Genomic DNA, 26,049 nt, shown 5'->3' with positions numbered 1-26,049 from the left:
AAAAATGGCGACAGCCACGACGGATGGGGACAGAAAGGGCAACTCCCCCAAGGACAGCCCCATCGCACTCCGCTCCTCCCCTTCACCTAGCCCGATTTTAAAGGCTGTCGTTCCTATTTAAATGCTCCAGTTCCTATCCTGATTCAAGGGAAAAATGTAGGTTCGACCCTAGTACTTTTTTAACACGTGTTAAATGACGAAAACACGATTCAAAATTTTAAACTGCTCTACGATTCGATTTGTAGTGGGGACGATTGCGGGTTCTCTAGAACCATTCTAGATTTAAATCGGATCCTAGTAGGAACGCCACTCCTAGGATTCGATTCAGAATGCAGGGTTTCGCCTAGTGAGAACACCCTCTATGTGGTAGATTTCCATCAGCCTCCACTCTCTCTCAAACCATGCTCCTCCCGCTCCTTACCTGCTGGTGGAATCATCCTCATCTGAATCAAAGAAGCTGGTGGTCTCCAGTTCACTACTCATGAGGGTGGAGGAGCTTTCATAGCCACCTACTTCTCGCCTCCTTTCCCCCTTGGCTGTCCCATTCACCCTGGGTGCTGGAGTAATGACAAGAGAGGATCAATAGTAGAAGACTTCAATACAAGCAATCACCCTCCTAAAAGCCAAGCAAGACGTACCTCATTTGGAAAGAGATCACAAAGAGGTTGTGCTTCTAGCTCTGAGGGATTGTTTATTATTTTTTACTATTTCACATTTTATTTTACTGTCAGCTGCCCTGAGACCTTTAGTTGTAGGGCAGGATATAAACATTTTCATAACTAAATGGCAAATATGTTGGCAGACAGTTTACACCATCAGAAAACGACTGAGCTTTCATGCCGGCCAATTTTGAGGAAGGGTCCTCTGCCTCATCAGAATAATTTTTCTTTTCTGTTTGAAAATGAAGAGTCAGCTTACCCACTTGCTAACACAGGCCTGTTACAGACTGCCAAAATAAAGCTGCTTTGGGTTTCTTTGGAGGTATGCTGTTTAAATGATGCATGCATCCTAAGAATCCGGAAGCTGCACCAAAGCTGCACTCCAGTGCTGAGGAATGGAGTGTGGCTTTGGCGCAACCTCTGGACTCTTAGGACCCATGCATCATTTAAATAGCATACCTCCAAAGAGACCCGAAGCAGATTTATTTTGGCAGTCTGTAACAGGCCACAGATCTGAAAAGTTGTGGGCATTGAGCAAGAACATGGATTTGGGATGTGGGGTGAATGTGTGTGGCAACAGAGCCGGATCTCCTAAGGCTCCCTTAACCTTAATCTTGCCCTCCAAGACAGTACACACAGCATTAAAGGCCAATGTACAAGCTGCAGAGCAGTGTTGGTTGTCAGGTGGGAGATTCAGCTGAACTCCAGGAAGAAGAGGGGAACACACCATGTTCAGGTCCATCTTTTCTGCGTGGTCGTTCTCTCTGTATTGACACCACAGAGTCAGTCTCCGTCTCATTATCCAGGTTCTCTCGACTTCCCCCAGTGTTGGGACTGAAACGTAAAGCACATATATGGAAACTGCATGTGACTGAACAGACAGGCACTTCCTCCAAACTGGTCAAAGAAACTTGGGGTTTAAAAGGAAGGATGGGGATCATCTCAGAGATGTAGAAAACATGCCATGCAGTCTTTCCTGGACTGAATCCCACTTCGGGGACTGAATAGTATTTGGTTTCACTGCATGTTTAAAAATAAAGCAAATAAATAAATAAATAAAACCTAAATTTACTGTATGTGAAAAACTACCAGATCACAGAGAAAGCTACCCAAACCTCTTTCCATTTACAGTGCAATTTTAACTTGGGACAATTATTATTATTATTATTATTATTATTATTATTATTATTATTATTTAGGAAAACTTGCAAAACACATGACTCTCCCCTGGCTCTTGAAGATTCTAAGAAGGATGACACTACAGGGCACCCTTGGCTTACACAGGGGATCCATTCCCGCCCCCCCACCCCCCCACGTAAGCCAAAAAACACGTATGCTCGAGTGCACGTGGCGGCACGCGTGCCATGGGCACGTGCCCTGTTCATTTGAATGGGACATGCCGCCCCTTGTGCCCCCACACAGCTCCAAGCGTATGCTCAAACCCACGTATGACGCAGGCGCACTGTACATACAATTACATAAATTTCAACTGGCCAGGAACTAGGAGCTGACCTATAAAGCTCTATATGGCTCAGGTCAAGGCTGTTTAGCAGACTGTATCTCCCTGTATGAGCCAGCCACAGGCAAAGGAGGCATGTTTTAAACTTCATGTTTAAAAATAAACAAAAATGGTTTGTAACATATTGCCTGATGAAGAACGCAGTGGAGCTTCAAAAGCTTGCAACAAGTATATTATGCACTTCATTTGGCCAAGAAAGGTTAAATCACTGTTTGGTGGATTTTTGTTGGATTAAATTCAGTGTATGTGAAAAACTACCAGATCACTGAGAAAGCTACCCAAACCTCTTCTTGCAGCTTTCCATGTAATAATAATAGGTTTTAACTTGGGACAACCTATTATTATTATTATTATTATCATCATCATCATCATCATCATCATCATCATCATCATCATCATCATCATTATTATTATTAAAATTTAGGAGAACTTGCAAAACATATGACTCTCCCCTGGCTCTTGGAAAAGTCTAAGAATCACATACGATTCCATAAATTTGAACTGGCCAGGAACTAGGGACTAACCTATAAAGCCGTATATAGCTCAGGTCCAGGCTATTTGGCAGACCATACCATGGATGAATCGGCTCAGGCTCCAAGATCCTCATTCCCACGGCTGGTGGGATGCAAGACCCTCTCAGTGGCTACCCCTAGACTCTGGCACTCCTTTCCAGGGAGGCCAGAATGCCCCCCCCTCCTTGTTGTCCTTCCACCGGCAAGCTAAGATCTTTTTGTTTAGATAGGCGTTTAAAACAGAATTTTTAAAAGGAAAGTCCTGGGAGTTGTATATTGTTTTAAAATGTATGGTTTTTAAAGTGATTTTATCTTTTTTAAAATTGTATTCTATTTTTTTAATGAATGATCTTTTTAATATTGTGATCATTTAATACCATTTTAACTGTCAGTTTTGTAAGTTTTTAATTGTACAGTTCTCCCTCCGTTCTTGCATCCCATGCTTATGTGTGAGGGACGAATGGAGGGGGAATGAATGGGGCATGTGCCCGGACCTATATTCAAGCCAATAGGGCTTGAATATAAATGAAACCTGATTTTCATGAGGGGGTCTGGAATGGATCCCCTGCAAAAAAGGGGGATGACTGTACTATTTTTTTAGATTGTGAGCTGCTTTGGGTCCCAATTTTGGGAGAAAAGCGGGATAATAATAATAATGCTACCCGTCACCTTAGCACTGCCAAGCTGCACCTATATATATCATCCAGCTGCACCTACTGTATATACATTATATAAAGCAGCCAAGAACTCCAAGCCTAGCTACTCACTCCCATTGCACCACAGAACACCCCAAACAGGCACATGGAGGAAGTATTTCCTACCTTTACCAATTCAGTCACTCTTCCATTAATATAGTTATTCCTGGGATATGGGAAAGCACTTCCAGGTAATTCTAATTCCTCCAGAGCTGGCCTGATGCCTATTGGGTAAGAACTCTTTACTGTGACTGCCAGTGATTCTTCAAGGTCTTATGCAAGACTTGTATTTAGTAGTCCTGCTACCTAAGATCCCTTTTCACAAGTTATTAGGGATTGACCGGATTTTCTGCCTACAAAGCAAGTGGTCTACCAGGGGCTTTCCTACTTATAGCAGGAGTGAAAGCCAGACCACAGTGTACCTAAAAATGTTGGGCAGACGTGGCACCTCTCAAGGAAACCAGTCTGTTAAATCTAACAACTACCTTTGCTGATTCATTACAGCCTGCCCAGCTAACAGGCTAGCCATTAGACCACCACACCTTAGGAATAATCCTTTTATATTGAAACAAGAATAATCCCGAGGCAAAGGCTGAGATTGTCTTATACTGAAGTGAATAAGGTTTTAAGGATACCTCCAACAGGAGAGCAGATCGATCACACATTGCCCCACTCCACACCCTCATTTAACTTACTGAAAAGAGGGAGGCCTGGAGTCTCCTATGCCTCCTGTCCGTTCAATGGAGGGCGGCAGCTCCGGCTGATTGTCAGCACAGACCGATCCAGCATCTGAGTGAGAGCCTTCAGCAGATACAAGCTGTAAGGAGAAAGGAGGCAGATGCTAAGTCAGCATGGACATAAAGAAACACATATTTTTTTTAGAAATCCATTTTGGAGATTAGGGGAAATCGTACAAAATATTTAAGCAATCCATCAGCCCGCTGCATCATATGACTACTTCAGGGAGGTGACGCTGGGGAACTTCTGCTCAAAGGGAGGAGACGTTCCTTCAAGTAGACTGGACCCAGGCCATGTAGGGCTTGATAGGTGATAGCCAACACCTTGTACTATGTCCGGAAGCTAATAGGCAGCTAATGTAGTGATTTTAAAATAGGTGTAATATGGTTGATCTTGGATTTTCTGGCAACCAGTCTGGCTGCCATGTTTTGTATCAACTGGAGCTTTCAGACGTGGCACAAAGGTTGCCCCATGTAAAGCGCATTGCAGAAATCAAGGCAAGAGGTTACTAGAGCATGTACAACCATTTCTAGGTCCTGCTGCTCCAGGTAGGGGTGCAACTGGCATATTATAGACTGGATGAGGACCAATAAACTGACATTCATTCCAGGTCAGATGAAGGTATTGTTAGTGGGTGGTCCATCCATCCATCCATCTTCAAAAGTAAAAACAAAAACCCAGGACTGGAAAATGGAAGTGTCCACATTTATTGACTGGATGAGGACCAATAACTGACATTTGTCCCAAATCAGATGAAGCGGGAGGTTCATCTTTATACATATTCACAAGGGGGAAACAAGAAAAAAGGGAAAGAGTCCAAAAATTAAACAAACAAAGAAAAATGGATAACATCAACCAGAAAGTTGTATGTTTACATTATATAATATGATTATATAACCCTTAAATAAAACAGATGTTACAATGAAATTTGTTGTCATTAAATAAATAAGAAATCATCAATTTACAAGACAAAATTCACTGACAGTTTAATGACAGAATCAGTCTGAACCTATGAATGTCTTTTGCACAATCTCTGTCATGGATGGAATAAAGATGGGTTTCACTCCCATCCCACATCTGATAATCTCCTAGGTCAGTGGTCCCCAAACTGTGCCCTTTAAGAGATTTTGGACTTCATCTCCCAGAAGCCTCAGCCATGTTGGCCAATAGTCTGAGATTCTGGGAGATGAAGTCCAAAATCTCTTAAAGGGCACAGTTTGGGGACTACTGCCCTGGATGTAGGGACCTATTCTGCCTGATTTTGACCTCTGCATCCCACCCTTAAATAATTTTACAACAGTGCAAGTGGATGTCTGGTCATTTCCAGTTTTGCTGGTATGGTCCACAAAGGACACTGGGGACAAACAAATGGCCCCTGAGCCCCTGAGGCTTTAATAAAAATAGAGATAACCAATTCCTAAATCACTGCCATTCAGTAACTCCTTCATGGAGACCAGTAGTGGCATAGTTTTACCTGTCTATAAAGAGGGAAGAGAGATTTCAAAGCTTTATCTCCCACCTTTCACTCACTATGGGCTTCAAGGTGGGTTACAATAACTGAAAAAGACAGAATAATTTAAAACTTAGTGTAGCGCTTGGAGTGCTGGGACTCTTGAGAACAGGGTTTGAATTCCCACTTGACCATGGAAACCCATTGGGTGATCTTGGGCAAGTCACACTCTCTCAGCTTCAGTGGGAGGCAAGGGCAAACCCCTCTGAACAAATCTTGCCAAGAAACCCCCTGTGATACGTTTGCCTGAGGGTCGCCGTAAGTCGGAAATGACTTGAAGGCACACAACAACAACAACAACACAAAAAAAGGAAAGAGTCACATATTCAATGGTCTTAAGAGGCCAAAACTGTAAATGCAAGGAGAAAAGGTTGTCCACCAGCATGCCAGATGCCTGAATTTCTCAGAGCAAGAGTCCTGCTAATCCTCAGCCTCTTGAGCCGTCTGGACAGACTTTGGCTGAACTGCCCTCACCCACTAAGCTTCCTAAAATTAGAGTCGCGTTATGGAAATAGCTCCTTGCAGTCTGGTCCCTGCAGTGCAGACACAATTCCCAAAGTCATGGGGGACACGGAGCAGGAGGCAACAGGCACAATGTACAAAAGAAAAGGCCCCCTCCTTGCCGAAGAGGTCCAGCTGTCTTGTGAGGAAACAGATGGCACGGCTGTCGAGGATTCTCTGTGCACAAAGCCAAGAGGTTCAGCCTAGACATCTCAGCTTTCTGTGACCGGAGCAAAAGCTGTGCAGGTTCAGAAATCTAAATATATATTTCAGTTTTCCATTTTATATTGAAAATGGGCAGTGTGTGCATGTATAGTATATACAATATGAGATCTTTTTGGATAAGGCTTTGGAAGAGAAAGGTCTCTGGAGCACTAAAACGAAGTGCTAGGGAGGCAGGTCAGTCAATGAAAAGATCTGACACCCAGCTACTCAAAAGCTTTACAAAGACTCCTAGCTACAACTGTTTAAGATAGGAATATACAGCTGGCCCTCCACATTTTCAGCTTTGAATTTTGCAGATATGGTTATTCATAGTTTGATTAGTATGTTCACTCTAGAAATTTCTAGGTCCTCCAGTGCAATTCTGCCAGAATTTGACCATAGAGTTGTGATGGAGAACCTAGAAGTTCCTAGAGAGGTGTTCTCACAGGTAAAAAGAATACTGTAGTGGTTTTCACTTGCGGTTTTTCCACATTTGTGGGGGTCCTTCACCCAAATCCCAGCAAATGTGGAGGAACCACTGTAGTCTCGTGTTGGGGGAGGAGGAATGCCAGTGTGTAACTTCCCCACTGACAACTGAAAGGGTTAGGAGCTTAGCTTATTTCTCCAGATAAAATCCAGTTTCAGGAATCTGTAGTTAAGTGACTCAGCAGGACATGCTACAATTACTTTTAAAATGAATGGCTGCGGCTGACATCTATGGAAGAAAGCAGAAAGTGTGGTATCAGTGATACCATGGAGCTGAAGTCACCCATTTCTATGAAGAGGCATGACCGCCCCCCCCCCCCATCCCTACCAGAATGTCCCCAGCCAGAGTCCGGTCAATCATTATGTTGACAATGGGATCCATGGATATCTTTGATGGAAAGAAAATCTGGTAACAGGCATCAGCTAGGACTAATACCTAGGATACTTTTCTCCATAAATGGTTTTCCATCTCCTAACACAGTTTATGACTCCAACTAGCCCTTGACTTATTCCCAAAGACTGTCCTGTTTGTGGGGAGCTCATCTCTTTCCTCCATACCACTCATATCCCAGATAATATTGACTGCAGTACAACTGCTGCCCATGTGAGAAGGAGACAGCAAGCACAATCGGAGGTGAACGCCAAGTGGGGTAAGATGTGGGAAGAACAAATCACTGAATGTGGTTTTCTTCCTCTCCTGCCTTCTCACTACCGGCTGCCCATGAGTACATGGTCCCTCCTCTGCAACGTAAAGTGCAACGAGTGCATGGTTGGCATCTACTGACGTGAATTTAAAGCTTCCCACTATTTGGTTGCTTACACAAGAACACTACCGAGTTGAATCACTACTATCCTCATGCTAGGGATATAGAACTGGACCTAAGAACTGCATTGAAGTTAGATGTTGATATGGAATTTTTATAGGACCAATCTATTGTGGGTTTTTTTTAAAAAAAATATGCCATTTAAATGAATTTTAACTAAATTGTAATTTTAAATTTTCTGTTGTATTCCCGCCTCGATCCGCAGGGAGAGGCGGGAAATCTATAAATAAAAACTATGATTATTATTAAGATGGCCTTATCCAGTTTCAACAAGTTAGATCTTTAACGTGAACATAGTTCAGATCCAGGAAGCATGCCAGTGAGGCGCAGGTCTTCTGAATTCAGCTCAGGGCAAGTTCATTCAGCTCCCTTATTACTAGCAAACAATTGAACCATCACGGAAAATATATTTACTGAAGCTTCCGATTATATTATTAAGAAAATGGAAGTTCTGGTACTGCCCTGTGACACATATTGGAATATTTCCATAGAAATTTCCCTATCAGAGGCAAACATGCCACTTTCCGCCCCTTTAGAACAGACCTATGCAATGTGTTATGCATACAGCTTTCAGAGCTCAGCAGCCCTATATTGTGGCCTTTGAGTGTTTGTCTCAAATCTCTGTATTTTGATCTCTCTCACACACATGCATACACAGCCTATAAGCCTACACTTTACTGGGGACACTGGAACAGGAGAAACAGACTGGTTCTCACAACCAGCGCTAGCCCAAGACAGTTTGCCCCTTGACAAACTCTGCTCTGCCTCAAACCCACCCTTTCTGGCTCTGCAAACCATTTGTTCATTTTCTGCAAACCGTGCCATTTTTGAGAACAAGAATTGAGCTTATGCCAGAAATCTGATGTGTTTGAAAATAAGCACAAAATTAGCCTACTACTGACAACATTTCATCAAACACTAGCAATTTTACAGCCAACCCAATGCTATGGCTATAAACTTGTTGGTGCAAAAACCCTATTCACAGCTATCTGCAGAGGAAACAAGTCCAGAGTCCTGCTTACCCACGATACCACTCGGCCATTGAAACAGGGAAGTTTTGCATTGTCATCTGAGATTTCTTCCTTCACAACCCTGTAAAAAGAAAAAGGAGAAATGTCAGAGTCCAGACTAATCCATAAGGAAAGGGTAACAGAGGAGGCAGGAGGATACTAGAGCTTGACTTAACTTTACCACCATCATAAAGATTTCCCCAGGAGATTTATTATTATGATCTCCTTCAAGGCTGCAACATCAAGACATTCAGAGTCAAAAATCCAAGATACTGCCATTGACCGAATGGAAGACTGGACACGTTTTCCTTGATTAGTTTTTGGAGAGTTCTTGAAAAAATACCAGTGGAGATTAGCAGACATCTATAATCACTGGATCCAGGAGCAGCAGAACACCGACTTCCCACTGGAACTCTCCACCTCCATCCCACAACCATGACAGCTTAGCAGATCCACATACTGAATTTAGTGGCTGTTTCAAGCCTCTTCAAAATTGGCATGGCTCTCAGCCAAGGAACTCTGGAATCGCCAATGACATCGAAAGAGGCACCATGTAATAATCTGCAGAATATGTCAGATTCTGGCCTAACAGAATCTGCTCTTGTGTCAACTTCCACAACCCATTTCCGTTACAAGGATAGTTTAGCATGCATTACAGCTGCTCCGCTCCTCTCCTTATCCCTCAACCTCAAAATCCAAGCTTGGCAACCAAGGAATCAAAGCAAACGCACCTGCAGACAACCTGCTAACTTGCAGTATTCTACCTTCCTGTCAACTTGTACTTGTGCCAAGTAGAGAAGCCCAAACCAAGTCCTCTCCAGTACTGACTCTTATTTATAATTTCAAAAGCAAATCTGTGAAAGTGAGCATGACATATATACATATCTGCCTCATTCAGTAAACTATAAAACTGAGCAAGAATCTAAACTGGAATCTTTTTCCAAAGAAGAAATACAGGGTTCAAGCTCTTTTCCCATATCACAAGCACAAGTTGTTCACTATAATAATAATAATAATAATAATAATAATAATAATAATAATAAATTTTATTTGTGTTTCCCATAGGATCGAAGCGGGGTTACAAACTAATTAAAAACCATTACACAATCTCATAAAAACAGGATAAATCAACTCCAATATAAAAATTCAACAAACTCTATGGACAACATACAGCAGGGTAAGGCAGGGAATCAATCGCATCAAAATACTATTCATTCTACAGAGGAGAAGGCTTGGCAAAAGAGAAAGGTTTTAAGTCTCTTTTTAAATGATTCCAGGGGGGTCATAAGACGGAGCTCCTCGGGAAGACTATTCCAGACCCACTGGGCTACTACAGAAAAAGCCCTCTGGGATGTGGACATAGCTGGAAGATGGTATTTCCAACAGGTTCTTCCCGGATGTTCCAAGTGTGCGGGGCGGATTATATGGGGAGATGCGGTCCCTCAAGTAACTCGGGCCCAAGCCATGTAGGGCTTTATAGGTAATGACCAACACCTTGAATTGCATTCGGAAGTGAATGGGCAGCCAGTGGAGATCTTTCAAAATAGGTGTTATATGGTCAAACCTGGATGCACCAGTGACCAATCTGGCTGCCATATTTTGTACTAACTGAAGCTTCCGGGCTTGGTACAAGGGTAGCCCCATGTAGAGCGCATTACAGAAATCTAGACGAGAGGTTACCAAAGCGTGTACCACTGTTTCAAGGTCCCTTTGGCCCAGGTAGGGTCGCAGTTGGCGTATCAACTGAAGCTGATAGCAAGCACTTCTGACCGTCGCATTTACTTGAGATGTCAACTGCAGGGACGAGTCCAGAAGTACTCCTAAACTGTGAACTTCGTCCTTCAGGGGAAGTGTGACCCCATTCAGGACAGGTGTATAAATTTCCTTCCCCGGACCTGGGGAACCTATCACCAGTACTTCCGTTTTCTCTGGATTCAGGCTGAGTTTGTTTAAAATGCTACAACATAGAGAACATTATAATTTCAATCAGATCCTTTGTTTACTTGGCAAAAGTTTTGTTCAGATGGAAAAACTGATGTCCTTTTCCTTGTTGGCTGCTGGACTGTGCATCTGCCACCCCCCCCCCCCCCCAGATGCTATTAATGCATGGCAAGCATGCTTTAATATAACAGATACAGAAGACAGCTGTCACAGCTGCATATGCACAGCTCTAGTGGGGAATAGCGGCTGACTGTGCTGCACACACACACAAGGAAGGAAATGCATCCCAATTCTGCATTTAAACAACAACAACCCACATTTCTGTAACCTGTGTAAATTACAAAAATCCTACACTAAAATTGCCCAGACACCTTGATCCTTAAATTTTGCAAATTTAAGGATTACAAGCAGGGACTGCACTCTTCAAGCATCACAACCACCACATCAGCATGATGGGGATTTCGGGGTTTAGTACAAGTACCTCATGTCCTGAAGCTATAACCATGAGTTCACAGTGTGATATGGCAGCTAAAAAACCAATGCAATTCTAGGCTCCATCGATAGGAATATAGCATCTACTTTATATACTCATGTGTAAGTCTAGAAATTTAGGTTAAAAATTGACCCCAAAAACCTGAGTCGCCTTATCCATGGGTCAATGTAAGTATTGTAGTTTATCTCTTCCTTTAAAAAAGGAACCATCCCCTGGTGAAAGGCAAGAGTGTAATCTGTCTTGGAAGCAGTGGCCTCACTCTACTCTCTCATCCACCCAGCCTTTAGTATGAGCACTGGGATTTTGTTCTCTGGCATTGTTTTCTGTTGCTTCGTTCTTCACATCCTTTGTTACATGCTCCTGAGTTTTACTCTCAACTTATCTATGGGTCATATCAAAATCCACCATTCTGGCCCCAAAATCTGCCCTCAACTTATACATGAGGTCAACTTATAGTTGAGTATATATGATAGATCAAGGGAAAGGGAAGACACAGTGCCACTCTATTCTGCTTTGGTCAGGCCTTATCTGGAATAATCCTGTGTCCAGTTCTAGGCATCACAATTCAAAAAGGATATTGGGAAGCTAGTGAAGGGTCTGGAAACCCATAAAGCCCTCTGAGGCGAGGCTTAGGGAGCTGGGATGTTTATCCTGGAGAAGAGAAGGTTAAGAGGTGACATGATAGCCCTTTTTAAATATTGGAAGGGGTATCATATTGAGGAGGGAGCAAGCTTGCTTTCTGCTGCTCTGGAAAATAGGACCCAGAGCAACGGATTCAAAATATAGGAAAAGAGATTCCACTTAAACATTAGGAGGAACCTTCTGACAGTAAATGCTATTTAAAAGTGGAAGACACTGCCTTAGAGTGTGGTGGAATCTCCTTCTTTGAACAGAGGCTGGGTAAAAGAGCATATCAGTGGGCAAGTGTTCGGTGGAGTTTAGAGGCCTGGTGGATTGCATACCTTATTGGTCAGAGACCACCAAAAGGCAGTATTTCCAAGATGGCCAGAATCTGGATATCCTGGAGTGGTCTCTGCATAGGAAACCCAGACATCCCACTCAGCTGGGTGTGCTTGGCTAGGAAGGTGAAAGTTATTACTGCAGCCTCTAAAATCTAGGCTTGCGGCAACCTCCCAGAGGGCGTTCTCTGCTGTCGCCCCCAAACTCTGGAACGACCTGCCGGATGAGATCCGTCAGATAACATCATTAGACAGCTTTAAAAAAGCGGTCAAGACGGATCTCTTCCGGCAGGCCTTTCCAGATTAACCATCCCGGCCCAGGTTCCCAAGTTCCCTGATTCCCTCATTCCTCCCGTGGCCCCATCTTAGTGATGGTTGAGGATCAACAGAGGGATATCAGGGTTTTTAGTTTTAACTGCTGGTTTTATGCTTGTATTGTGTTTTTAATATGTTATATTGTTTAATACTGTCTTAAGGGGGGGGGAGGGATAAAGTGTTTTTAATTGTCATATTTTATATTTTACTGTTGTTAACCGCCCGGATTGGTTTGCCAGAGGGCGGTATACAAATTATTATTATTATTATTATTATTATTATTATTATTATTATTATGAGGCTGAGTGTGAAATTCAGAAAACAGGGCCATTGAGGGGAGCCAAGCCAGGAGGAGGAGGTACTGCCAAGAAAGCTGCATGGCCAAGCAGTAAGCCAGAACATGAGTAGTGGGTATACCTGTTGCTCTGCCTGCACTGTGGTGGAGAGGCACACCAAATTACCAAGTGCCTCAGAACCATCCTAGCTACACCAGCTACATTGGGCCTGGCCTGAACTAAGAAGAAGAGCCCTCCAGTTCATCTGCCTTGGTCCAGGCCTCAAAGGGAAAGAAGAACCACTGGACCTGATCCCCTTCCCCACCACCATTCTCTTCTCCTTTTGTGTTATGTATTTTTAGATTGTAAGCCCGAGGGCAGGGAACTAATTTAAAAAGATTGTATGTACAGTGCTGTGTAAATTTACAGTGCTATATAAATAAAGCTTAACAACAACAACAACAACAACAATAATAATGTCATGGGGGTCTTACATTGGACTGGATAGCCTTTTGGGTCTCTTACCACTCTATGATTCTATGATTCTTTGTGTTCTCAAAGCTTAGAGCATGCTTCTGGAACAGAATGGGGGAAAAAGGCGAGGGGTGTCCAACAGTAGGGCCTGCAGCTACAGTGGGCAGTAAAAAGCACTGGGCTGTCCATGCTAGATGCCAGTACAAGAGGCCTGGGCTAATGCCTTTGCCTGGTCAACAATGCAGGACTGTTTTGCCTGCTGCACCCGTGTTTCCAGCTTGAGCCATCAGTTCCAGCAACTGGCCTCAGTGCCTTTGGCTAGAGAACACAAGTCTTCAGGCCAGGATTTGGACATGGCTGGGTTCAACCTTCTCTTGGCACAGAATAGCAGTTATTTGACAAAGGTCTTTCAAAAGCTCTTCATGGCAGGTCCTGGTTTAACTGCTTTAACTTACTTCCATCCCAGCGAATAATAACAAAAGCTTTGTGTTTCAACGTCCAGCTATACAAGGCAAAACACAAAAACCCCTGGGTTTTTCCTCCAACCTATGGAGGGGCTGTGCTACACAAACAAAAGAAGTCATGAAAGCCCCCTCGACTCAATCCAGAAAGCCACAAGCTCCAGCCAGAACTGGGCGGCCTTTGAAGTCTCCTCTCCAGATGCAGCCACACAAGGAAGGAGGACAGTTGTTGGGGTCCATATCTCATGGAGGCAGAGCAGCAGCCTGCAAACTTTTTTCCAGGAAAGTTTGCTTTGGGATTTCATTACTGTGAGGAGAGACCCTGTTTCGTTAAAAAGAAAGGGGAAAGGAAATGCCAAAGCCTGCTTTCTTATCTTTAAAATCTTTTCATCAAGCAGAATGTGGCCCCAGTTAGTTGTGCTCAACCTCAGTGTCACCAAAGATATTTTGGATATCAATTCACAAAATCCCTCATCATTCTGGCTGGAACTTCTGGGACTGCAAGTTTGAAATACCTGAAAGGCCAATGGGAATCGATGCTCTGTACGTTCACAGTTGCTCCTTCATTAATTACAACACTTATTTTTGGAGAGCTAATTACATCCACAGATCAAACATTTTCGGTTTTAGTACCTGTTTCTACTCTCGGTGTTGCGTAATACAGTTGGCCCTCAAGTTCTGCGGAGGACAGCGGGTGCAAGCTACTATTATATTTATTATATTTATTTATATCCTGCCCTTTCCCCAAAACTGGGGCACAGAGCAGCTTACAAATTACAAATATAGACCCACTACTGATTTATTTATTACCTGAAAGAACACTTTTCTAGGCATCTCTAGATTCTCTAGTGTGACTCTATAGTGGCTCCACAGAACTGCACTGGTGGACTTACAGATACAGTCCACCCTCTCCTTACGCGGGGATCCATTCCAGACCCCTCCACGTAAGGCAAATTCCGCCTATGCTCAAGCCCCACTGGAAACAATGGGGCTCGTGCACGGCGGCGCACGGGGCACAACGGGCACGTGCGCCCATTCAATTGAATGGGATGCGCCGCCCCTTCCGCCCCGTGTGCGCCCCACGGCTTGAGTGTGTAAGCTCAAGTCCATGTATGACGCGGGCGCGCTGTATCTAGCAAGAATTCGTTTTTTCAATGGCAAGAGTAATACATGAATGCTTAACTTGCAAATATTTGTAAGCCGCCCTGAGAGCCATTAGGGCTGAAGGGCGGGATATAAATACCTAAATAAAATAATAAATAAATAAATATGGAGGGATGACTGTATTCAAGTGTGTTTTGAGCATGGCTTAAACCAGAGCGGTAGAAGCCAGTACGTAGTCAAATCCACAGGTCCAAATTTCTCTCTTTTTATGCCTTGCAATCCTCAGCCTCTCTTATTTATCCACTCAAGTATACGTCAACCCTCAATACAGAAATAGCACTGGTAGGCTGATTTAATGGTGAGAATGCTGGACTATACAACCTAGGCTTAACCCTCACTTCTACCATGGCCCTCTCTTAACCCATATTTATTGGTTAGGGATTTTTTAAAAATGCTTTCACATGATCTATACTTCTGTGATAGATGCCCTGGAGGTGCCTGTCGTAGTACCCATCTCTGAACCTAAACCAGCTTGGGGCTTGTCAATATCAGCCTGAGAGACGATCTGAGGCCCTCAACCCTTTACTCACACCTCACATTGGTTTCCATAAGGAAAAGGGGCAACACATAACTGTAATAAAGCTTTTTTTAAAATTAAATTTTACACGCACTGCCTCCAAGAGGAAGGGTCCCACTTGCTCACACAAAACTGTCCAGCCAAGTCCCTAGGGGAAGCTTAGCATTCCCGGAAGACTGAGGCCTTGGCATGGGTCAAGGAAGAACAAAGTGCCAAGTGAGAAGCCACAAAGAGAAAAACGGCAATTGCTTCTTTGCACCCCTGCAAACTCAGCTTCCCTTCCAAGTGCGTTGTCAGATTTGTCCTGGCTCTGGGTTTAATGGCAGGCAAACCGTCCTCTAGGAAGGAGCTGAGTCTGTGGAATGTGCTTTGCTGGCAGAATGGCTCATTCCTGGCAAAGCCTCAACTCAGTAGGAGACCAAGAAAAGAGTAAAGAAGAGAGAAGAAAGAAAGCCTCCAGCTTCTTGGTCCCTGTATACCTCAGAGAAAAGGAATGACCACAAAGCCTTAGCCACCATCCCTGTAACATTAAAAGATACTGCAGTGTGGGTTTAATAAAATAATAACAACAACAACAACAACAACAACAATAATAATAATAATAATAATAATACATTTAAGAGATGGTATGAGAGTCCTGTTTAAATATTTGAAGGGATGTCATGCTGAAGATAGGGCAAATTTGTTTTCTTCAGCTCCAGAAAATAGCATTCACAAACTATGGGGAAAGAGATTCCAGCTCAACTTTGGGAGGAACTTCCTGCCAGTACGATAGAGTAAGACGCTGCCTTGGAGGATGCCTTGGAGGGTGGTGGAGTCTCCTTCTTTGGAAGTCTTGCAACAGAGGCTGGATGGCCATCTGTCCCAGTGTCAGGCTCCCAATTGTAGCCCCCCTCTTGCAACAAGAGGCTGTGCTTTGAAAAAGTAACAGCTTTATTGAAGAAAGAGATACACACAACAGAAGTGACTTTTTTGTCAGGAATGAAAGTGTGTATTAACATATAGCTTATATAACCCCATAAAGCAAACCCATCCCCTCAAGGAATAAAGCATATTAATTGGATAACTCTTTCCCACGCAGGGATGAATCTCCTCCCTGGGGATGCCATGTCCTCCAGTCCGGGATCTTGGCGAAACTCTCAAAGCAATTAGGCTCTCACTCAACGTTATCTCTCTGCTGTGGCCTTGAGTTACCAACCTTAAGCCACAACAAGACTAAGATATATATATATATATAGAGAGAGAGAGAGAGAGAGTTAAGCACAACTGGAAACCCCATCATCCTGTAACCCAACATAGTATAGCAGCATATTAAGATATAATAAACATATTAACATAACATCATATAAGCAAGGCACTCCATGTTTCAGTTCCCCCTCCCATCACAGAGACCAGTCTCTAGCCCTTTGAAGACCCAGCCTCCGCTGGCTGGGTAACTGCCTCCACATTCTCACCTTAACAAGCAAGTACATATTTTAACAGTCTACCTCTTCCTAGTACATTCTATTAACCCATTATAAAATCTAACATTAAACCAACTACTAACTTAACCCAATACTGTAATATTCTAACACACCTTAAACTTATAACCCTCATGACAGAAACCCCTGAATAAATAAATGAATGAAGGGGATTTCTGACACCCAGGGAGCAGTTGGATGGTGTCTTCCTGAGTGGCAGAATGTGGTTGGACTGGATAGCCTTTGAGGTCTCTTCCCAATGGATGCAAACTACAGGAAAGGAGTTTCCACCTCAACCTTAGGAGGAACTTTCTGACACTAAGAGCTGTTTGACAGAAGAATACTCTGCCTTGAAGAGTGGTGGAGTCTCCTTCCTTAGAGGTCTTTAAGCAGAGGCTGGACAGCCATCTGTCAGGACTGCTTTGATTGAGAGTTCCTGCATGGCAGAAGGGATGGCCCTTGGGGGTCTCTTCCAACTCTAGGATTCCATGATGATGATGATGATGATGATGATGATGATGATGATCAAAGCACAAAGCTCAAAGTGCATCAAGCAGAATGACTCAAGTCCAAAACAACAAGCGGAGCAACTAGGCTGTGTGGGATAGCCTAAAACGCCTGGCATGTTCATAACAGGCACTATTGTGAGGAATGTAGGAGCCAGTCATTGCCATTAATAACAACTAGCTTCAATGCTGCTTTCTTGGATTGTAATTTGTAGGCTGAGATTTGCAATCTTGGCCTGATGCTTGACACTGAAGGGGCTCTATAAAACAGAGAGGGATAGCTGTGGTGGAGTGCAAGAACACTCCTCATGGATGGAAACCACTAATTCAATGGCATCCATAGCAACAGTGTGTCTCAAGCGCACATCCAACCCAGAGAGCTGGAAGACCTTCGTATCAACACATGAGGTCCTGGAATTACTTTCTGCTGTTCTTCCCATTGCATCCTGGCCTCACAGCCAGGCCACAGAACAACAAAAGCCCATGTGTTCAACTGCATGTTGGTTACAGTATGCCAGCAGACCGCAATAACATGACATGTTACCACATACACAGCTCACAGACACTTAACTCTCAACCAGCCCAAGGGATCCACATGCAGAGCCTTCAAGGATATGCATCTGAATGTTCACTGCTGCCAGATTCTCACTGATCTGGATGGATTTTCTGATACCTTTGAAGCTATGCATTCCCATTCAGCCCAATAATTATGTGTAGCAAACCACAACTGAGTGTTTAGCTAGCTGGCATCTTCAAGTAGGGCTGATACATATTCCTATCAGACTGAGACTCTGCTAGTCAGTGTCAGCAGTACTAAACTAGATGGACCAGTGGTTAGACTCTTTGTGAGGGAGCTTTGTATCTTACTAACCTGAGCCAATTCAGGGCCACTTTAATAGTGCTGGTATTGCTGAAATACTAACATAATAAGTGTAGGGGTGTGTGCGTGTGTATACGCACCTTCAAGTCACCTCTTGACTTATGGCAACCCCATGAATTTCATAGGGTGAAAATTTCCTTGGGTGAGGAATACTTGGGGTGTTTTGCCAGTTCCTTCTTCTGAAATCCAGCCTACAGCAGCTGCTATTCACTGGCAGTTTTCCCAGTCATGTACTAACTATGTACAGTTGGCCCTCCACATTTGCAGCTTTGACTTTTGCAGATCTGATTATTTGTGGTTTTGATTAATAGTCTGTAAAGCCAGAAGGGGTTAAATTGCATTTCCAGTAGGTCATAGAATCATGTTGGAGGACCTACAAATGCCTAGAGAAGTGTTTTCTCTAGGAATCTCTAGGTCCTCCTGCGCAACTCTGCCTGACACTGACCATAGAGTTGTGCCGGAGAACGTAGACGTTCCTAGAGAAAACACTTTCCTAGGCATTTGTAGGTCCTCCAGCACGATTCTATAACCTACTAGAAATGCAATTTAACCCCTGCTGGCTTTACAGACTTCATCAGGCATCATCTTCACACACAAAAAGTGCCAGAACCTTTTTTTATAAAAGAAAAGAGAGCCTCAGGATGCTGAGTTCTGTGAACAATTCCAAAGTCTGCAGACAATTCTGGATTTTGTCACGTCTGTACTTGTTGTAGACCACAAGTTGAACATGAGTCAACAATGCGATGCAGCAGCTAAAAAGGCTAAAGTGATTTTAGGCTGCATCAAAGAAGTATAGTAACTAGATCAAGGGACATAATAGTGCCACTGTATTCTGCTTTGGTCAGGCCTCACCAGGAATAAAGGTGAAGGTGTGCTGTTTCAAGCAACAAAACCAAATTAAACCAGACCACAGGAGTTCCCAAATGAGGCACGCTGGGCTTCCTCACCACTATACTCTGTGTTTTTTCCCCTACATTGTTGCAGCTCATCAAGTTTCTCCTAAACCTGTGGTGACCACAGCAGCTCTTCAAAACTAGAAAAGTAACCACAATGTCTATAGTTTGCACTGAGATTTCAAAGCAAAGGTGTTGAGTTTGCTCTGGTTTTCAAGCCAGGCTTCAATCAAAAGGTAGGACACAAATTTAATTCGTAATCTCATCAGAGCTAACCTAATGCAAATTACCTATCCACTGCTGAATGGGGCTTCATTGGAGTATGAGAAGGCGCTTCTCTGATGCTCAGACCAGAACAATGTAGCAATAGCAATAAGAAGTACATTTCTATAGTGCTTAATCAGTGCACTTAAGCACTCTCTAAATGGTTTACAACTGTAAGCTACTTGCCCCCAACAATCTGGGTACTCCGACAGAGAAGGATGCAAGCCTGAGTCAAGCTTGAGCCCTTTTGCTGGTATTGAACTTGCAACCTTATGGTTTGGAGTGAGTGGCTGCAGGACAGGCATTTAACCACTGCGCCACCAGGGCTCCTGTGGGACCCCTAGTATTTATATCCAGATCACCCTAATTCACAAGCTTCTTCCTACATGGCAACAGCAAAGGATGACGTTCCCTGCTTAGAGTGCTCTACATACTGCTCCAGGTCCAAAACACACTGCAGAAATAATCCAGTTTGAGACTGCTTTAACTACCCTGGCTCAGTGCTAGGGAATTCTGGCAATTGTAGTTTATTGTGGCACCAGTCTCACAAAAATGCAGTTCCCAGAATTCCTTAGCCAGGGCAGTTAAAACGGTCTCAAACCAGATTATTACTGCAGTGTGTTTTGGACCTCAAAGGTCTCCTTCCACTCACACCCCACAAAGTTCCAACCTTTATTCTGTACAGTGGCGCCTCGGGTTACGAAATTAATTTGTTCCGCCATTCCTTTCGTAACCCGAAAATTTCGTAACCCGAAAAGGCTTTCCGTTAGCACTGGAAAGCCTATAGCTGCACTTTGCAGCATTTGAATTTCGCGCCGAAATGAATTTCGTAACCCGAAAAATATTTCGTAACCCGAAACAGTTTTTGCCAATCCAACTTTTTCGTATCCCGGAAATTTCGTAACCCGATCATTTCGTATCCCGAGGCACCACTGTATTCATTACTGTGTACCTTGAAATCATTTCAGATTTATGGCAACCCTAGAGTGAATGTGTCGCAGGGTTTTGGCAAAATTGGTTTGGAGACAGTTTGCCAATGTCTGACTCTGAGGCTGAGGGAGTGTGGGATTGTTCATGCCACACAATTATAGTGCTATGATTCCACTTTAATTGCATCTGGAGTTTGTAGTTTAGGAAGAGACATTCAAAACCCTCAGCCAAAGAGCTCTAGTGCCCCACCAAAGTACAAACCCTAGGTTTCCATAGGATGCAGCCATGGCAGCTAAAGTGGAATCAAAGTGCTGTAACGGTGTAGTGTGAAAAGGCCCCATGACTTGCCGAGACCTAGTGGATTTCCATGTCCAAGCAGGGATTTGAACCCTAGTCTTCCAGGGCACAGTCCAACTCTCAAACCACTATACCACGCTGGCTCAAGAAACAGGGAGTTCTTCCTCTCCAGAATATTGGAACAGTTAAATGCTATATCCAAATCTAACCCTGACTTACTTTTTTTTTTAAGCACATTGATGAAAGCAAAGAGTGTGTAGCTTCAGCTTGGATTCTTTCCTCCTTGTAAAAGTTTTCAGAACCCCTTTCAGTTTTCAACGACTGAGCATTCCTTCCAAAGTCAATAAAAGCTGAGCCAGTCTGGATGCTCCTGAACTCAGAGAACAGGATAGTGCCAGATCAACAACGTGAAACCAATTTGTAGAAGCCTCAAAATAGTAATGGCCACTTGTGTGCAAAAACTGGCCAGCTATGAGACAATGCTATTTTGCCAAATGTGCACACCTTGGAATATGGCACCTTGCCTGGGGCCTTGCCACTCCAATATAGGCCCCACACGCACATGGCGTTCAGGCTTCACTGGGGAACACAGCAGGAATGGAAGTGGCAGACAAACTAGGTTCAATCCACTGGTGTTGCACAGATTTAACTTCAGAAGCTAATCTCTGCCTACGGTGCACAATTAGGGCCCATAGATTGGGAAGAGTGCCTCAGGACAACTGGCAAATAGCTTTAAGGCCTCGAGTCAGGCTTTTTGTAGTTGCCAAATTGATTGTTGCTTGCTAGCTGTCAATGGAAATTTCCACAAGGTGCTGCAGCCCCATCATACACCTGGCTTCAGCTGAGCAAATGTTCTCCCTTAATATAAGGGCGACACACTGATCCTCTGCTAGGGTTTAAATTAAAAATGACCACTGTCACAAAGCTGGTGCATACTTTCTTGCTTATGAAGGCACAATAGGCATCATATGAAAATTCCATTACAGAGGGCCCTCTACATTTGTGGCTTTGACTTCTGCAGATTTGATTATTTGCAGGTTTGATTAATACATTCTCTCTACCTTCTCACATAGCTAAGGCATGTATCTGCTTGCCGCTGGCTTCCACTCCACCAAAAGCATCTGAGGGAGAAGACTGAAGTCTACGAAAGCTCTTGCTGCCAACTTTTTTTTAGTTAGTCTCAAAGGTACTACAAGATCTCTCTACATAGATATCCTCCCCAGCACAACATCTTTATTAAGGACTGAAACAGCATGCGGGCATCTGACTAACATCTCCAATAGTGTTTCTTCTTCTTCTCCTGTTTGGTTTGTAACATTTTGCCTGATGAAGAAGCCCATGCAGCTTTGAAAGCTTGCAACAAAGTATATTGTGCATTCCAGTTGGCTAATAAAGGTATCACTGATGGATCTTTGGCGCGTTACATATGTGCACAAAGTACGCGCACAGCGCGTATTAGGGTTAGGAAGGGGCGTCACCTCCTGACGCCCCTAACATTAATATGCGCAGAGCACATAGAAAATGGCGGCGCCCTATACACATGGGCGCCGCCATGACTACATCACGACCACGCCACCTCCAAACGGGGCGGCACAGAAGTGATGCAGTGGGACCACGCGAGGGCGCCTGGGGCGCCCTTTCTGTGGCCCTGGAAGGAGCTCCGTTTCGGAGCTCCTTCCACGATTTGTGTCACTGGCGCAGCCTGTACATGGCTGCGCCAGCAACGCAAATGAGAAAGGGGCCAAGTGGCCCCTTTCTCTGCATTCCTGCTGCCGTTGGGTGTCCTTGGGGCATGAAGCCCCAAGGACACCCCTTTCCAGGCCGCGGGGAAGCGGCCTTTTGCTGCTTCCCCGCGGCCTGGAAAGCGGCGGATCAGGGCCTCAGAGGCTGCCGCTGTGGCAGCTGAGGCCCCGATCTGATGGGGAAAGGGCCAGTTACAGGCCGTCCCAAACGGGTGGTCTGTAACGCGCCATAGTCTATATTATTTGTTAAATGGCCAACATAACTACCCCTGCATGTTTTCTCTACATACATGTTCTCTCTAGGAATTTCTAGGTCCTCCGGGGCAACTCTTCTGGATGCTGACCATAGAGTTGTGCTGGAGAGCCAAGAAGTTCCTAGAGAAAACACTTCTCTGGGCATTTGTAGGTCCTCCAACATTATGATCAACTTCTGGAAGACGTTGATCACGGAACTGCACTGAAGGCCCTGAAGATTCCTAGAGAGGTGTTCTCTTAGGTAAAAAGAACAGTGTTTTTTTCATTTGTGCTTTTTCCACATTCACAGGGGTCCTTCACGCCAAACCCCAGCAAATATGGAGGATCCACTGCATATGCAAAAAATCTCAATATATGCAAATAATTTAAAACATTCCCCCAACTATAGCTACAAGACAGCTACAGTAGGATTGTCTCTAGCAGAATCCCATTCATTTCCAGGTCAAGCTTTATTGTACTGTTTACTGCAGACACACTGCTGCAACCCAACACTGAAGGTCTGCTTTCTCCAGCCCTCCTCAGCAGACATCTGCCAAAATGTGTTGGGCTTTTCTGCTAACAGATCATCTTTTGAACATTGTGAAACATGTCTCTTGTTTCTTCTTTGGAGTCCACGGGACGCTCCGTAATCCTGCTTCTTTTGCTACCAGGGCTTGCATCCAGACTTCCTCCTTGGAAGGAGGGGAAAGGCCAATATTGGAGGTAAGTCATAAGCGGGATGAGTCAGTCAACAGACACGCAAGGACAAACACTCCATTCAGCCGATCCCCCCACCCCCATTAAACCAATGAGTTCCCCAAGCACAAAGGAAGGCCCATGCGCTGCCTCATTTTGCGCACTGTCAGCTCTTTCCTTAATTACTGAGGAATTATGCCATGAAGAGTTTAGAAACTGGTCCAAATCACAGGGCCTGTTGTGCAGAAGACACACATGGCTGGCTGCTCAGGGAGATACAAATAGACGAGGCGCAACGGTTCTGGTTCAGCCCAGCTTTAGTCGGGAATTACCTAGCAGCTGGGAATATTTTCAGGAGTGTGTGTGTTTATATATATTTGATTTTAATAGGAATCAAAGAGGGATTCTGTGGTTTGATTTTTCAAAGATATAGTGTCATACTGTAGAGCTGCTCCTTTGACTTCTTTATCTGTTCAACATTCCAGTCTTCAGGTATCATGGTATCTGATGCAGAAACCTGTCAATTCAATCAAGAAACATTGCTACTAACCAAGATGGGCATCAACCAGTTTCTGGTTTTGGCTTTCTAAACAACCGCAAAGCATAGATCATCATTTCAGGTGTCATGCCACTGTGAGGCTCTCTGAACTGAGGCTTTCCCAAATGAGCCTCGGTGTGATCCAGTTACAAATCTTCTCTACTATATACCTCAAACGGACGCTGGTAAAGAAGCCCCCTTAGTAGTGAGTAACCGAGATCAAGAAATAGATGTCTCAACTGTCTGATGCATCCTGACACAAAACAGATGGCCAAAATTTACTCTGCTAGGTCTTGAAGTAGGTGCTTATGTTTGAAATGTCAATTAATCAAGCTCTGAACAAAGTCTTAAGGAATAATCTTGGAGATGCATCAGCAGATCACACAGTTGCTGCAACAGCTTCATCACTAGCTTTAAGGAGAGGAGAGGAGATTGCAGGCTAAACCAGAAAGCCAAGCGAATCCTCCCCTCTGAGTAGCCACAAGGAGAGGCTGACTCACTGATTCAACAAGGCCTGAGCTGGAACCGGGTTGTCTACTGGCAATCCTTTGCAGGTCAGATGCTGCCAACCGTGCAGAAAGTGGTCCGAGCGGCCCCCTCAAAAACCACCAAAACGTACATATTCTTTTCAGAATAGGAAAACATCTTGCGTCAGTAATACACAGTAAAGCATAGTGTTCCCAAGATTAAATCTGAATGTCTGTTATTGAGGGATCAGTTATGCAATGCACAAATACAGGATGGAGGACACCTGGCTTAACAAGACTACTACATGGGAAAGGGATCTAGGAGTCCTAGCAGACCACAGGTTGGATCTCAATGTGATGCGGCAGCTAAAAAAGCCAATGCGATTCTAGGTTGCTTTGAAATCTGATACCCCCAAAGGACAGGATCTGAATTCAAAATGACCTGAATAGATTATAAAATAGCCTTAAGAGATGGGAAAGCTGGGTCAAAGATAACAAAATGAATTTCAAAAGAGAGAAATGTAAGGTACTGCACTTAGGGTGAAAAAATGAAATGCATAGATATAAGATGGAAGACACCTGGCTTAAGGAGACTTGTGAAAGGGATCTAGGAGTCCATGTAGACAGCAAAGGCTGAACATGAATCAACAGTGTGATGAGGCAGCTAAAAAGGTCAATGCAATCAGCCTAGAATCAATAGAAGTATAGTGTCTAGATGGAGGGAAGTAATAGTGCCACTCTATTCTGCCTTGGTCAGGCCCCACCTGGAATAATATTGTGTCCAGTTCTGGGCACCACAATTCAAAAGGGATGTTGAGAAACTGGAGCGTGTCCAAAGGAGGGTAACCAAAATGGTGAAGGGCCTGGAAACCATAAAGCCCTATGAGGAATGATTTAGTGAGCTGGGGATGTTTAGCCTGGAGAAGAGAATATTAAGAGGTGATATGACAACCTTGTTTAAATATCTGAAAGGGTGTCGTACTGAGGATGGAGCAAGCTTGTTTTCTGCTGCTCCAGAGAATAGGACAAGGAACAATAGATGCAAGGTACAGGAAAAGAGATTCCACCAAATATTAGGAGGAACTTCCTGACAGTCAGAGCTGTTTGACCGTGGAAGATGCTCCCTTAGAATGTAATGGAGTCTCCTTCTTTGGAGGTCTTTAAGCAGAGGCTGGATGGCCATCTGTCCCAGGGAGTGCTTTGATTGTGAGTTCCTGCATGGCAGAATGAGGTTGGACTGGATGGCCCTTGGGATCTCTTCCAACTCTATGATTCTCATACCTGGGATCAAACACTGATAGGAACAGGGACTGCAGCCAGGAAATCAGAAGATTGAGAAAGGGGAGAGTGACTGTGAAAGAACTAGAAAAGATCTTAAAATGTAAAGACATACAACTAAACACAAAAATTAGAACCAAGCCATTGTGAAGGCTTTCATAGCTAGCAGCCATAGTTTTTTTGTGGGTTTTTCAGGCTATGTGGCCACGTTCTCGTAGAGTTTATTCCTGATGTTTTGCCAGCATTCTCTGAAGATGCCAGCCACAGATGCTGGCAAAACGTCAGGAATAAACTCTTCTAGAACATGGCCATGTAGCCCAAAAACCCCACAAAAACCTATAGAAGCCATTGTATTCCCCATTACCACGTATGAAAGTGAGAGCTGGACAGTTAAGAAACAAGACAGGAAGAAAATCAACTCCTTTGAGATGTGGTGCTGGAGAAGGGTGCTGGGGATCTCATGGATGGACAAGAAGACAAACAAATGGGTCCTAGAGCAGATCAAGCCTGAACTATCCCTGGAAGCCAAGATGACGGCCACAATATGAGAAGCATGACTCACTGGAAAAAACAATAATGCTAGGAAAGGTGAAGCAGAAAGAGAGGA

At 44.0% G+C, this 26,049-nt stretch overlaps 1 protein-coding gene across 2 annotated transcripts in view; it reads right to left on the bottom strand.

Annotated features, from left to right (window-relative positions):
* DVL3 (dishevelled segment polarity protein 3) overlaps nucleotides 1-26,049 on the bottom strand; it is a 67,442-nt gene that overhangs the window by 27,173 nt on the left and 14,220 nt on the right. For both annotated transcript variants that reach the window (XM_042458158.1, XM_042458157.1), the window contains exons 2-5: nucleotides 8,671-8,740; nucleotides 4,081-4,202; nucleotides 1,387-1,493; nucleotides 422-557 (exon numbers count right to left, since the gene is read on the bottom strand). In XM_042458158.1, the coding sequence (XP_042314092.1) occupies nucleotides 422-557; nucleotides 1,387-1,493; nucleotides 4,081-4,202; nucleotides 8,671-8,740 (435 nt within the window). The remainder of the gene's footprint in view (nucleotides 1-421; nucleotides 558-1,386; nucleotides 1,494-4,080; nucleotides 4,203-8,670; nucleotides 8,741-26,049) is intronic.

The sequence above is a fragment of the Sceloporus undulatus genome, chromosome 3 (assembly GCF_019175285.1).
Source record: "Sceloporus undulatus isolate JIND9_A2432 ecotype Alabama chromosome 3, SceUnd_v1.1, whole genome shotgun sequence".
Taxonomy (NCBI): Eukaryota; Metazoa; Chordata; class Lepidosauria; order Squamata; family Phrynosomatidae; genus Sceloporus; species Sceloporus undulatus.
The sequence above is the reverse complement of the archived record's forward strand: the minus strand, read 5'-3'. Positions and strand labels throughout refer to the sequence as shown.